The sequence below is a fragment of the Erythrolamprus reginae genome, chromosome 2 (genome assembly GCF_031021105.1).
Source record: "Erythrolamprus reginae isolate rEryReg1 chromosome 2, rEryReg1.hap1, whole genome shotgun sequence".
Lineage (NCBI taxonomy): Eukaryota > Metazoa > Chordata > Lepidosauria > Squamata > Dipsadidae > Erythrolamprus > Erythrolamprus reginae.
The window spans coordinates 167,580,998-167,596,875 of NC_091951.1; the positions used below are offsets into that span (position 1 = coordinate 167,580,998).

At 37.4% G+C, this 15,878-nt stretch overlaps 1 protein-coding gene across 8 annotated transcripts in view; it reads right to left on the minus strand.

Annotated features, from left to right (window-relative positions):
• CEP112 (centrosomal protein 112) overlaps positions 1-15,878 on the minus strand; it is a 346,088-nt gene that overhangs the window by 198,388 nt on the left and 131,822 nt on the right. For all 8 annotated transcript variants that reach the window (XM_070740313.1, XM_070740316.1, XM_070740309.1 and 5 more), the window contains one exon: positions 6,744-6,926. In XM_070740313.1, the coding sequence (XP_070596414.1) occupies positions 6,744-6,926 (183 nt within the window). The remainder of the gene's footprint in view (positions 1-6,743; positions 6,927-15,878) is intronic.

Sequence of the window (15,878 nt, forward strand, 5' to 3'; positions counted from 1 at the left end):
AGCTATCCTTCATAGGGAGAATTTCAACAATTAAGATGAATATTTTACCTAAGGTATTGTTTTTATTTCAGGTAATACCTGTTAATGCAAGGTACATGGTTGTTAGGGTTTGCCATTGTAAATTACCTATTGTAGTCTCTTGTACTATCACTTTAGAAACATAGAAACATAGAAGACTGACAGCAGAAAAAGACCTCATGGTCCATCTAGTCTGCCCTTATACTATTTCCTGTATTTTATCTTACAATGGATATATGTTTATCCCAGGCATGTTTAAATTCAGTTACTGTGGATTTACCAACCATGTCTGCTGGAAGTTTGTTCCAAGGATCTACTACTCTTTCAGTAAAATAATATTTTCTCATGTTGCTTTTGATCTTTCCCCCAACTAACTTCAGATTGTGTCCCCTTCTTCTTGTGTTCACTTTCCTATTAAAAACACTTCCCTCCTGAACCTTATTTAACCCTTTAACATATTATCCCCATCTACAACCTGTTCTTCAAGCAAAGAGAAACCAAGAGGACCCCCAGATTGCACACTAGCTCTACCTGGGACAGTGTCACTTAATTCAGCTCTATCAAAGATAGGATTGTCCTAGAACCAAAAAGCCTCCAAACCCAAAGCTATTCAGTCTTGCCAGGGCTTAGCTAAAGACTCTTGTTCCCCATCCAAACATAAACAACCTTCAGCACTGGGATAACATATTCACAGCATTATTTAATATCATATCCCATGGCAATGGATGAACTCACGAAATGGTCTCATGTAGATATTAAATAGAAGAGTAGAGAGCACCAAATCCTGTGGTAACTCACATAGTAGAGGCAAAAGATGGACCTCTCCTCCCCAATCATCATTGACTGGATTTGACCCTGGACAAAGGAGGTGAACCAGCACATACTACCCACCCAATGCTGTGAGAAGACAGGAAGGATAACAAGGTCAATGGGAAAACCACCAAGAGGTCAAGTAGGACAAAGAAGGATGCATAACTCCCATTCCGCCCTTTCAAAAGATCGTCCAAAAGTGTCTAATGCCATTTCCATGCCATGCCCAGGTCTGAATCCTGACTGAAAAGGATGCATAGATAATCCACTTCTCCAAGGTTCTCCAGAAGCTTTTGCTCAACCACCTTGTCAGCCACCTTCCCCAAAAGTGGACATTCCCCAAAAATTGTCCAGTGTGATGGGAGTCCAGTATTGACTTCTTGAGGAGTGGGACAAACTAAGGCCTCTTTCAGAGGTAAAGATAAAGGAACAAATCACACAACATCCCCTGGACCATTTTAACAATCCAGGGTTGGGTTCAAAAAGCATGTGGCTGAGCTCATAGTCCTAAGGACCTTCTTCAGATCCAACAGCTTCAAACTGTTCCTGGCAGATAAGACATTTCCCCAGGCAACTCCTCTGGAGTGGCAACTTAATTCATTAATTACTTTCAATTCAATTCAATTCAATTCAATTAATTAGGCTTGTATGCCGCCCCTCTCCAAGGACCCAGAGCGGCTCACAACATGCAATACAAATAATATGTATACAAATCTAATAGTTAAAAAAACAGTAACTAAAATCCCATTATAGAAAAAACAGTCAGTCTACTCAATCACATCCATACATAACATTTAACGGTCAGAGAAGAAGGGTGCATGATTAGACTACATTAATCTAATCCAAATTAATCCAACAATACTTAGTTGGTCTATTATACAATGCTACTGATTATATATATTTATATATCTGTAACATTTGTTTAAGGGTTGAAAGTTGGAAATGGCAGAAATACCTAAAGTTCTGCTTCATTCCTTATATTTAGAAGTATAGTTTGAAGCAAATGCAATTATCTATCCACTCCAAACCATCACTTCAAAGTATTAAAGGAAGAATAAATTATTTTGAACCAGAGGTACCTGGCTTTTTCTAGACTGAAGTTTTCATTTGACCTTTTAGTCATATGCTAGGAATAATAATTGGGACCAGGAGAGAAATTAAATTACATTTATATTTAGGCTTACTAAAAATTAAATATATGTAATGCAGAACAGCTCATCAGTTGTGTATTTAATTAGTCACCTATCGGCCACATTAAAAATCTGATAACAATTTTTGGAATTATTGGGGGTACTACATTAACTACAGGGTCTTAGGAGCATTTTGATGCTTATGGTTATAGACATGGTTAATCTATAACTACTGATAATTGTAATGTAGCTTTATTGTTGGAAAAAGAAAAACAACTGTAGGCAACTGGATGGCAAATATGAAGACTTTCGTTAACAAAAACTACACTCATAAATTTCAGTGGTTACCATTCATTGATGTGCATGAAACTCAAATGGAAACTATTGCGCAGGTTTCATTGGCAGAAAGTTTTCATTGGCAGAAAGTTTTTTAATTTGTATGCCGCCCCGAGTCTTCGCATACAAATCCAAATAATAAATAAATATAATATCAATTCAGATTCAAAAGTTTAATATTTGTAATTGTTACCCTGTGGTTTAAGTAGAATAATGAAATTATGTAAATTGAGTACCTGGGATTCTCTGGTGTGTGGGTATATATATTCAAAGTGAACTGAGATTTAATGATATGGGAATTAACATTGGCTATCAGGTTATGGCAAAAAAAGAAACTTAATTTAATAATTGTTTTATACAAAATCTGTTTCCATTTTTAAGTCATATTAACCCAGTATTATTTTTGTTTATACAAGTGTATTTTGGATAGAGTTATTTCATAACAATATTTACAATTTCTTTCTTTAGGCTTTCCTTCATGCTTTCTTTTCAATACAAAAGTATTGAGAAAGAAGATGAATTCAATTCTTTTGACCCACTGAAATAGATCCAAAATACTGGAAGTGCAGAAGGACTTACATTGTGTCTGTAAGAATATGTCTCTCTTTCTAAGATGGGGAGAAGTGGAAGAAAGAGGAGGGTGTGTCTTATAGTTATGCAAAACATATTTTTTAAAAATAGAGATAATGATGAGAATATAAAGAATTTTCATGCACTATGCTCTTCTTTTTCTTCTTTTACTATGCTGGATTACTCTCAAACAATGAGGAAGGATTGTTTTAACAGCTTTACAAGCAGGTTACATGACTGATATCCTTGATGCATATTGCTCCTATGCTTGAATTAATTGAGAAGGACGTGTTGATACATGCTCTTAGACTCTATCAGCTAGAATGATTTAATTGTTGCACCAGGTATTATTTTAATAGTGGATGTAGGTTGTAAAATATATCAGTTCACATCCCATTCTGGCATTTCAAAAAGTTCCAATTTGTGTGATCTTTCTTGGTCTGGCTTTCAAATTCAAATTTCTTCTCATTTCTAAGTCAAATTATTAATGTTCATTTGCCTCAACTGGAGCAAAGAACAAGAAACTAAAGAATTCTCACTATGTGTAAAATATTTTTTTTAAAAAAACAGGAGTTGAGTTTTAAAGGCAGATCAAGAATAGAAATATAATTTATTGAAAGAAAGTAAAGCTTAAGGAAGGCAAAATACAAAACAGAAAAAGAATAGCAAGAGAGCAAACAGGCAAAAGCAGTTGCTAATGCAAAGTGAAGGAGGAAAACTAGGAGAAATTGTGTTGTATCCTATCTAGGAGTTTGCTCCCCTAGATGAAAGCATTCACAGTAGCTTTTATTTGTCTAGTCACGTGACTATTAGAAGATACATTCCCTTAATGGATGACAAGTGTTTAGGATCAAGTGAATATCACATCAATGCTTTTGATGTCTCCTTTCTGCATCATTGGTCAGGAAGTCTAATTCCATTACTCAATATAGAAACATTTATGAATGGAAGAAAATACAAAGGCAACAGAAAATGAGGAGAAAGACTTGATTTCTATTATGCCAATTTTACGACCAAAACAAAGTATTAAGATTTTGTGAAACACATTTCCTTCCTTCTGTACCTAAAGGTAAGCCTGTGAAAACCTGGTTATGTCAAAGAGTATTGCGTTCATTATTATGTGAGTGTTGCATTTAACCATCATTACTGTATTTTTATCTGTACTGTATACAGTTATGCTGACAGAAGTGAAATAATACAAATCAGAGAATAACAGGCAGATAGCCAGACAAATAGGAAGTCCAAAATTACTGGTTCACTCAAGTAGCAAAAAATAGGCAATATTTGAGAGAAAAGATGTCAGGAATGACACAAAAGAAACTATGTAATGATGAAAGGATACATCTGCTAGAAGGTAATAAAAATACTTATAAAGTGATGCTATTCTGTTACAGTTTTAATTTTATAAGAGATCATCTAAATATTCTTCATGCTACTTTAGAGTAATTGCATGTACTCAAACATCTCAGTAGCATCTGTATTTAAATTTTTAATAAACATTACTGAATTGCTTTTCATGGTTAAAAAAAGAGTACAAACATTTTAACAAATAAAATTATAATCAAAATTTTCAATCACCATTTTGTAATGATAATTTATTAAACTGTTAAAATAAAAGATAATCATCACACATCTTCATAACTAGTGCCTCAAAATCTAAACCTGTGGATCAGCTTGGTCTTTCAGAGTTAGAAAAAAATGAGAGTGCTAAATTTCTCATTGGTAGAGTACTAGAGATTTGTTTACTCATGTTATTTATATAAAGTAACCAAAATTACTTCCAACAATCAGTTAAAAATTGTGGAGAAGAAACAAAGTGTGCAAGCATGATATTTGCTCAATATAAATTCCATTCCTATGCATAGTAAAATAGAAGATGGTAGCAAAACACATCAATACTTGCGAGTAACATAACAAAAACCAATCATATCGCTTCACAGACATTTCTGTAATGTCACTATCAAGATAAAATTGGTTATTTTTATAAGATATTCAATACATACATTAAATTTAAGCAACAATTTGCAATTTTTATTTCCCACTACATATTCAATATTTGTAATATTGCACAGTCCTCAAAAATACTGCACTGTTATTGAATACACTAGGTAAGTAACAGTATAAAAAACAATAAACATCAGCCTGTTATAAATTGAAACCAAGAAAGAGATGATTTAACAAGGAAAGGAAAAAATATTATGGATGGAAGGTCCCAAATCACACGCCTACTTGATATGTTTTTGTAACTGTTTCTCATAACTCATTATCTCTGTGATTTAAAAAAATAATGTGAATAATTTAATGATGAAATAGCCCAGTGATTTTAATCCAACTGTACAGTAGATAAATCTTTGGAATTCCTTGGTTGTAACATTAAAGTTCCCATATTTTAGAGAGATGTTCTTCATGTATCATGAGCTTCATTAAACATGAAATAGTAAGGATGCATATATATTAACAAACTGTACAGTATTAAAAAGGTAAATGGAATCTACATCACAAATGTATACAAATTATAAATACAGAAATATAATAAGACATGATGATGAAGAAACTGTCTTTTAAGTATACATCTGTTAGTAAACATGAACATAATATAATATTTGACTAATAAAAAAACTGGATACAGTCCCTTCTTCCCTTCTATTTATTGTTTCTTTTCAAATGAACCATAAATACTGAGTTTCTGGATTGTATTACTGACACGGTGCAAATGAAATAAATGATTAACTTTTTTCAATAACTCATGAATTTGCAGTAAAGAAAAAAACATATTTTTCCTTCAAGAATGGAGAAAAGGCTCCTAAGTGCGTATATGTGTGTATATATGCATACATGTGTGTTTATGTATAATATATTTATTAAACTATGATAATAATTATCCACATTTTATATCAAATTATTCAAACTATTCTACTGAGAACTGCTAAAGCAGTCATTGTCTTCCTATTCTATTACTTTCCATTTTTAAGTGTCTTCGCTTCAGGCCTTTTAAAGTATATTTATTCTGGATAATGAACTATGTTCAAAACAACTGGCATAGATAATATATTTTTAATTGGAACAATCAAGAAAATTTTCCATATCAACAATGCACACTTAACCTATAAATTTGAGCAATTAACACACCATAGCTGGGAATTACTCTGGTAAATGGCTTCTAACAGTCATAAAAATGGAAGAAATGTATGTTTGTTATGTGTACATATGTATACACATAACCCAAGGTATGTGTGCCTATATATTTTAATGCATTTATATACAAATATATACAGACCCAAAAATTTTACACATCCATACACAAATACATTTAGAAATCTTATCTAAAAGCAAGCAATTCACAATTCGTAATTTCCCATATATTTATCATTAAAATAAATCCCTAGCAAATCACGTGCAAAAAAATTTGATATTAATAATCCCCAAACATCATTAAAAAAATTAATAAAAACTTAAAAACGGGGAATATATAGGTTGATTGCAGGGATATTTATTTTTAAAAATCAATAAGTAAGCCAAAATGGGAGGGGTTTGCTACAGATACATAGACAGGAAATAAATAACGGCTTTTCTTAAATCTTTCATGGCAATAAATTAGACAAGATTATAAATAATAGGCCAAATTATTGCACACCATATGATTCTTAATCTGGCTACCTGTGGGTGTTCCCCCCACACCTTTTTTCTTTTTTCCTCTTTTGAAAGCCTTTTTAGTAGTGGCAGGGACATGGGGCGGTAATGAAAATACAACAGAAAAAGCAAATTGTGTTTCCATGCTTTTTTTTTTAATGATTAAAGCATGCAGCAAAAAATAAAATTGGAAAACAGGAAATGTTTTTTAAAAAGACAATCCCATTATTTTTGAAATATTGTTATTACCTGAGAATCTCGTTTCCTATATTCCTGGATTTTATTTTCGTAGTCTGTCATGGAAGCCCGAAGCTGTTTTTCTAGTTTCTCAATTTCCCGTTCATGGTCTCGGACCAGGCAATCCTTTTCTGTGTTATGTTCTTGGAATAGGTGCGTCTTTTCCTGTTCGTGCTCCAGCTTCAGCTCTACTATCTGATTGGACAATGAGGAGTACAGTTCATCAACAGAACATCCCTGTCGTCATGACAACTCATCTTACTGCTTAATTTTTTTTTCACCCCCACAATTTCATCGTAGGTTTTTTACCATTATTTTTACGTCATCGTTACCTCACCTGCAAAAAAAAAAAAAAAAAGTGGGGGGAAAATATCTAAGTTTTAGGTGCTATTCATAAAGACGAGACAAATTCAACAAATCTCGAATACTAAATGTCAGAACACTGGGGGGATGGAGGGAAAAAAATCCCTGTCACATTTGATGTACGTTCCCGAAATCCAGCAGTGATACAGATTAAAAATGGTTAATTGTCTTTTCCGCTGTTCATGGGTGCACAAACGTCTCCAAAATAAAAGTCCATCCGATATGAATGAATGAATGAGTGAATGAATGAATGAATGGAGGAATGTGTATATGTGCGTGTTATATGTGTCCATATCTATATCTGCCTATATAAACTTTTTGTCAACATTCCCCTATTTTTAAAATGAAAAGACGCTATGAAAATTTAAAAAAAAAACTGTAGCACCCCAGCACAAACAAATGTACGTGTTTTAGAAGGCACCTGCTGTGCCGCAAGCTTGCACCATGATTGCCAAGAAGATTCTATTCTCAGGAAGCTCCTTTGCTGTTCAAAGCACGCTGGATACGATGACCCTGGCCAGGCTTAGCCTCTCCATGTTAGACTGAATGGCAGCTGGAGACCAAGGGCCTGGTGGCTGCAGCTTTAATACTAATCCTCCCAGACTGTGCACAATGGCACCCTACCTGGCCGGCAAACTATAGCTAGCTAGGCTGCCTTTGAAGCAGGTGGTGAATAGGGAACTGCAGGAAGCCAGCTTTCCTCGTGAACTCCGGGCCACACAGCTGCTAGGAACAGTCAGTTGAATTTTTCTTCAGTTTTGGTGGATTTCAGGAGAAGAAGAAAAGGCTGTTATCAGGAATACGATGGTTATATTTAGCGTGAGAATCTCTCCTCTTGAAAAAAAAACCAGCAGTAGGAATCTGCCCATAATTGATCTTGTTTGCAAAGCATGGAGGCATCTTATCTTAAAGAGATAGCATTCATTTCTGTAAAAGCATTCTCTATAACTGTCACCTTGGTGTCAGTATATAAATTTTCCATATATATTCTGAATACCCAAATCTCATAAAAATCTTATGGAATCAAATTATTCTCAACTGGAAATATTTGGGTAATATATACTTGGCCTAATACCATGTAACGCAAATTGTTGGAACTGCAACTTTGTGAATAAAGATACATTCTTTATTGATTGTTAATGCTTTATTAAGGTTTGTGATGCAATTAAAATCATTTTTGTCAAATAGCTCTGGACCTGGGTATTATACATTCCCTTTTAGCAGAAAGTAGTTTCCTTGATTACAACTGAACGTGCATTGATATGAAAATCAAGACAGATTAAAATAAGGAAAATTGCTACCCTTTTTCTAAACATACCAACCACAATTAAATTTATACTTCTTAATTGAAAAAGTCCTAATCAAAGCTGCAAACTTTTACTTCCCCAATTAATTCTGTGATTGTCCAGTTAACTTCTATTTTCCAATTCTCTGAAACCAACTAAAGTGATTACTAAAATGTTAAGTATTATTAAAATAAGAAAAATATCTGAAAGAAACATAAAAAGTTGCATGTCAGTCTTCACTTTACCACGCACTTTTCATTTTTGTAGTCAGAAAAATATTAAAATTGTGAAAGAGGGTATATATAACCAAGAAAATGGATATTATTACTTCTGAGAGTAGGAATATATGTGTGATCTTAAAGTTTTAATAACAGTTCTGACTTTCTTTGCAGAATATATATAAATAAATAAATGCCACTAGCACTATGAATGCTAATCTATTAGGCTGCCAAGAATGATCAACATAATTTCTAAAAGCAATTGTTTCTTTCCTTCTCCAATCTTTGCTATGTACAAATTGGAGGTTAAAGTTGAAATATTTTCTGTCAAACAATATGTTTCAAGTGAATTCTTATGTGAACAGTAGCTGATATAACCTCTGCTTGGTACAAACTTAAACATCACATCTCTTTGCAAATGTTAAATATATACTTACTATGTATTTGCAGTTGCCTAAGATCTCTGTTCTATAACATGAAAATCTGGAGATTGTGAAGATCAGTATTCACATTTTATCTTTCTTTCCTTTAACTATTTCATACATGATTGTAGGTATCTTTTAGGACTCAGTCTTGCTGAATTATCTAACTTCTTCCCAATTTCAAATTCTCCATTGTCCATGGGACATTATTATACAATATACTGCATATTGTACATAAATATATATACTGTGTGTATATGTATACGTATACATATACATATATATATGCATATTAATGTGCATATGCATATGCATATGCATATGCATATACATACATACATACATACATACATACATACATACATACATACATACATACAATATATATAGTATTTCCTCTATGGGTAGCTGCATATAATTTTGAAACACCTTTGTGCTTAAGATAAGCAGTTCAATTTTTGTGCCATCAGCTCAAAGTACTTTTTCTTTAAAGGTTTTAGGCCTATCAAGGTTTTTTTTATAGACGTAAACAAATGATTTCGTGATTTGACCAGAAAGGGGGGGGGGGTTATGAGAACTCTCTCATGCAGATCATTTTTCTATAAACAGCATTGATTGTAGAACTATGTACAGCTATTCAAGTATTAGCTATATTTTTCAGCAGTAATGTATGGTTTCTACTCTCCAGATTTGACCAGTTTTGAGGCACTGCTGGTAGAGATTTTTCTTGGTCTTTCCGAACTTTCTTTACCTTCAATGGTTCCATGTACCCTCAATTAACAAGGTTAGCACATTAGAAATTTCTAGCTGAAAGCGTTTAACAGTTTTAATAGCTTTCTTATCCTTTTAAGAATGAATTCTCTTTACTTTCATATATGCCTAGAGGGTTGCCTAGAGGAACCCATGATGTTAAAAGTAGATAGGTTAGAAGATCAAAGTATCTGTTTGGGAATTGAACTGGCAACATATAATAATAAATCTAATGAATCAATCACTTGGGGGGGGGGTGTTTAACAATATTATAATACTGAATGAGCTAGCAAAATGTTAAAACTGCAACTGTCATATTCATATTTTCTTAGTTTGAATCTTTAAACAACTGCAGATATAGAGGAAGTATGCATTTAATTATGTACCAACGTTGTTCTGTTTTGATCAGGTTCTGTCCAGGATTAACTGAAAAATACTGAGAAGATGATAGTCAGCATCTGGTTGCCCTGTGATGGTGTTGGAAGATAAAGAAGCTCATATCTAGCTACTACTAGAATGTAATTTCACCAAGGGATATCATGGCTATAGGCTAGATCAGAGAGTTTGGGGAATCCAGGAGAAAGCAATAAAAATGTATCACCAGAGTGAGATGGGTGTGTCGCTAGAAATCGAGAAAAACAAGATTTACATTTTATGTTAAGTAATTGATTTGTAGAAATCAAAATATGAAAAATAGGAACCACTGCTATCTATTAGCAGCTTACCTTTGCCCACCCAATTGCTTACTTGATACCTGATTTTAAAGTTAACTTAGGACATTAGTTATTGTCTTTTCTTTGACTCACATATTTTTTGCTCTGTTTTTCTATTTCTGACAATTTATGTACACTAATTCATTATTCTGCAAATATGGAAAAAGTTGATAAGTATGTATTATATCACTTGTGATATTTTCTCAGCAACATTGGAATATCTGGCACTATTACAACTATGATTTATATCCATTAATTTAATGATTGTTTGCATTTACAATGTCACTGAAAAAAAGTGACATGGTCATTTTTCAAACTTACAATTATTGTAGCATCCCCATGGTCATGTGATCAAAATTTAGATGCTTGGTAACTGGCACTTATTTATGAGGGTTGCAGTGTCCCAAGGTCATGTTTTGTGACCCGCTGACAAGCAAAGTCAATGCGAAAGCCGGATTCACAACCACCATGTTATTAACTTAACTGTACTCATTCACTTAAGAACTGGAGAACGTTTTGCTGTGTGAATGGTAATGAATGATTTTAAATCTTATTATTAGCGTTTTAAAGTTTTTTAGTATATTAATTGGATTTTTAGATATGTATATGTTATATTGTTTTTGACATGTTGTGAGTCGCCCCAAGTCCTCAGAGAGGGGCGGCATACAAATCCAATAAATAAATTAACAAACCGGGGCAAGAAAAGTGATAAAATATAACAAAACCCTCTTATCAACTATTTTGCATAGTAATGGAAATTATTTACTCAATTGTGGTTGTAAGTCAAGGACTACCTCCATTAAGCTATTATTTCTAGTGTGCCTTTTCTTTCTCATCCCTAATACTAATCAGCTCCACATTTCTCTGGCCAAAACAAGCATTTTTCTAACATCTGGATATTTTTATATATGTGTGCTTCCAAAATTGTTAATGAATGAAACATTAAAATATGACAAATATGAGACATATATAAAGGCTATGGTCAATAATATGGAAGTGTAAGAAGATTGGGAAATGCTTCTAATTATTACTGTTTTTAGAGCTGACAACCATTATCATTACTAAACGTATTTCTGTTGCACTATACTGGAAAGGTATTTAAGAGACACTGCATAATCCTTATGGCTGATAATAAACTGCATTCATCAGTACCACTGCAGCACATTAAATCTTTCAATAATTTATTTTCTGGCTTTTTATTATCTATTTCCATTGTGTGCCCAACACATAAGTAATAAAGTACAAATAGGCATTTCACATCTTACATTTGATTACTTGGGCTATGTAATTTATTGTCTTATTTATTTCTCATAGTGTAATAAGACATAACATTAAATATGGTGAATACAAAAAATACCATAAGGATTTAAATTAATTCATCTTAAATAAAAAGCCTATGCTGAAAAATCTTAGCTGCGTGTTATAAAAAACCCACCTATGGAGATGCTGTGGAAACTGTTTAGGAAAATATTATAGATTTGGGGTTACCACTAATAAAGCATTCTCTCTTGTTGTCACCCTCAAAGATACAAAATAAGAAGGTGCCTTATCTGTGAAAATCCAGATATTGCTAATTTGGAATTGTATAAACATAATTCAGAATTAAACCCTCCAAAGTCAGTTGGTCATATTGTATATCTTGACTTTCAAAAGGCTTCTGACAAAGTCCCTCACCAAAGGCTCCTAAAAAACCAAAGGCTCCAAGAGACCACACTTGGAGTACTGTGTACAGTTCTGGTCACCGCACCTCAAGAAGGATATAATGGAACTGGAAAAGGTGCAAAAAAGGGCAACTAGTATGATCGAGGAAATGGAGCCCATCCCTTATGAAACCAGGTTGGCCTTGGTCTCTTCAGCCCTGAAAGATGGCGTTTAAGGGGTGACTTGATCAAAGTGTATAGACAGATTCGTGGATGCCAAGTGTATCGGTGGTTATTGAAACGGATGTTCATGTGCCACCTCTATGTTGGTTGAGACAGGCAGGATTCCCTTGAGTACCATTTGTTGGGGGTCTAGCGAAAGGGAGGATTTCTGCTCAAGATCCCCATGTACAATTGGTGGGCCCCTGTGTGACACAGAATGCTGGACTCGATGGACTTTGGCCTGATTCAGCATGGCTCTTCTAACGTTCTTACAGTCCCAACCCTGGCAATTTTTAAAAGAACTTGAATACCTTGTTCTTCTTCAGTCACTAGCCCATGTGAAAGAACCGTTGTACTCACCTGAACGGTCTTCTCCAGGTCCTGGAAGGAGAGTCCATCATGGGTTTAGCTCGAGTCTTATTGGTAGGGACTGAGTTATAAATTAATATAATTATCATATTAATTAGGTACCGCCCCCTTGCTGCCCCTGTACCTCAGTTTTAAAAAACGAATTCAAGTAATAACAGAAATTTATTAACAACCAACCACAACCAGTAACTGAATGCCACAACAATCATGGTTCAATGGGCGGGTATGGACTCTCCTTCCAGGACCTGGAGAAGACCGTTCAGGTGAGTACAACGGTTCTTCTCCCATGTCTCTGGAAGGAGAGTCCATCATGGGATATACCCAAGTTCCAGTGTTCCAGGGAGGGATATCATTGAATCATGTCCTAGTAGGATCACACACTTGCTGCAAAACTCTCCTCCCAAAGGACGCCTCGGCCGAAGCAAATGTGTCCAGTTTATAGTGCCGTATAAAGGTGGTAGGAGAGGCCCACATGGCCGCCTTACAGATGTCCTCTATCGATGCCTGTGTGGCCCATGCCGCTGAGGTAGCGGCACTACGGGTCGAATGAGCCGTGATTCCACTAGGTAACGTCCGGGAATCTGCTTTGTATGCCTCTGTAATACAAAGCTTCAACCACTGGCTAATGGTCTGCGAAGATACCTTGAGGCCCAATCGATGTTGACCAAAAGAGACAAACAAAGCCTCAGACTTGCGAAAAGGAGCAGTGCGCCTAATATAGAGTTTAACAGCTCTGCGCACGTCTACTTTATGCCACTTAAGCTCCAGTGGATGTGACCCATGCACGCAGAAATCTGGTAGGACAAGTTCCTGTGTCCGATGAAAATGGGTGTTGACCTTTGGTATGAACGTTGGGTCCAAACGGAGAACGACCTTATTAGGATGAAACGTACAAAGGTCCGGCCTTACTGACAAGGCAGACAGTTCCGACACCCGTCGTGCCGATGTGATGGCTACCAAGAACGCCGTCTTAAGGGATAACATCCTTAAAGGAATCGTCCTCAGCGGCTCGAATGGGGGCGCTGTGAGCGCTTGTAAAACTATGGTAAGATCCCAAGTAGGAAAGCGTCGTACTGGTGGAGGGTGCCTATTGGCAGCCCCTTTCAAAAAGTCCCTGATCAAGGTATGATGGGCCAACGAACCACCATCTTCAGTTCGCACAATCGTTGCCAAAGCCGCCACCTGCCTTTTCAAGGTGTTGGGAGCCAGCCCTTTTTCTAGGCCGGATTGTAAGAATTCCAACACCACTACCACACTAGCATCCTGCGGTCGCTGATGTCTATCCCTGCAAAAGGTGGCGAATGCGGTCCAAGTGGCCTGGTAAATCCTAGTCGTTGAAGGCCTCCTGGCCGACTGGATCGTAGTGATGACATTCTCAGGAATATGCCAGGCTCTCAATCGGTCCCCCTCAAGCGCCAAGCGGTCAGATGGAACCACTGTGGCTCCGGATGCAGGATTGCTCCCTGAGTAAGGATAATCTGGTCGTCCGGGATCCGCCAGGGTTGAACAACTGAGAGCCCCATTAGGTCGGCGAACCAAGCCCTCCGTGGCCAATGGGGTGCCATCAGGATGATCTCCGCCTGTTCCACTATGATCTTCTCTATCACCTTGGGGATAAGTGGTGTCGGCGGAAAAGCGTAAAGCAGTTCTTTGGGCCACGGGGAGTGTAAAGCATTGGTCCCCTCGGCCCCTGACGTGGGAAACCTGGAATAAAACCGGGGAAGCTGAGTATTGTACGTAGTCGCAAACAGGTCCACCGTCGGGGTGCCAAACCTTTTGGTCACCTGCTGGAACAACAACGGGGTTAGACTCCACTCCCCTGGGTCCACTGTTTGCCGACTTAGCCAATCCGCCTGGGTATTGGCTTCCCCCGCAATGTGCTCCGCCTGGAGAGATGCCAGGTGGACCTCTGCCCAGTCGAAGAGGAGCTGAGTTTCCTCCATCAGTCTGAGAGATCTGGTCCCCCCTTGGTGGTTGAGATGTGCCCTGGTCGCAACATTGTCCGTACGAACCAGCACATGCTTTCCCTGAAGGAACGGAGCGAAGGTTAGCAGAGCGAGACGGACCGCTTTTAGCTCCAGGAAGTTGATATTCGTTGGGGTCAAGTCCTGGGGAAGCCACAACCCCTGAGTTACGTGACGGTCCACATGTGCCCCCCAACCAAGGAGGCTTGCATCCGTGGTCACAATGACCTGATGTAAGTGGCCAAAGGGAGACCCGCGATGTATTGCCCGGGACTGCCACCATTTCAAAGAGGCTTGTAGGCGACTTCCCACCGTGACCAGTCTGTGTGTATGACTGACCCGTCGTTTCTGGTATGGAAGTAAGGTCCATTGCAGCGTGCGAAAATGATACCGTGCCCAGGGAACAATGTCCACGCATGACACTAGTGTCCCGAGCACCTTGGATAAGAGGGCCAGCGTTACCATCCGCTGGTGCTGCAACTTGCTGACTAAGGCCTGAATGTTGCGTTGTCGTTCCAATGACAGGTAAACTTCCATGGTGGAGGTATCTATCACCGCGCCGAGATGAGTAATAGTGGAAGTGGGGAAAAACTGACTCTTTCCCTCGTTTATTGTAAAGCCATGTTCTTGCAACAGTGTTAACGTGGCTCGTAAGTCTCTTTGCGCAGTCGCCAGGTCCCTGGCCAGTAAGAGGATATCGTCCAGGTAAGCGATTATTCTTATCGATCGGGACCGTAAGAAGGCGATCAGCGAGTCCAGTATCTTCGTGAAGGTACGCGGGGCGGAGGATAGGCCAAATGGCATTGCCCGGTACTGGTAGTGCTTCCCCTGGACATAAAACCGGAGATATCTCCGGTGCCCCGGATGGATGGGGATATGCAAATACGCCTCCTTCAGGTCGATGGATGACATGAGATCTCGGTTCCTGATTGATGCGAGTATGGTGCGAAGGGAGGCCATTTTGAACCTGCGGTATAGCACGTACCTGTTTAAGCGCTTCAGGTTCAAAATTAGCCTGCAACCTCCCGATGACTTGGGTACTATGAAGACCCTGGAGTAGAACCCCATGCCCTCCATGTGGGCTGGCACCTTCTCGATGGCGTGGATCTCCAGGAGATGGGCGATCTCCTGCTCCAGCAATGCCCGCTTGGCAGCATCTGCGGGTATTGGACAGGGCACAAATTGGGTAGGTGGAAGGCG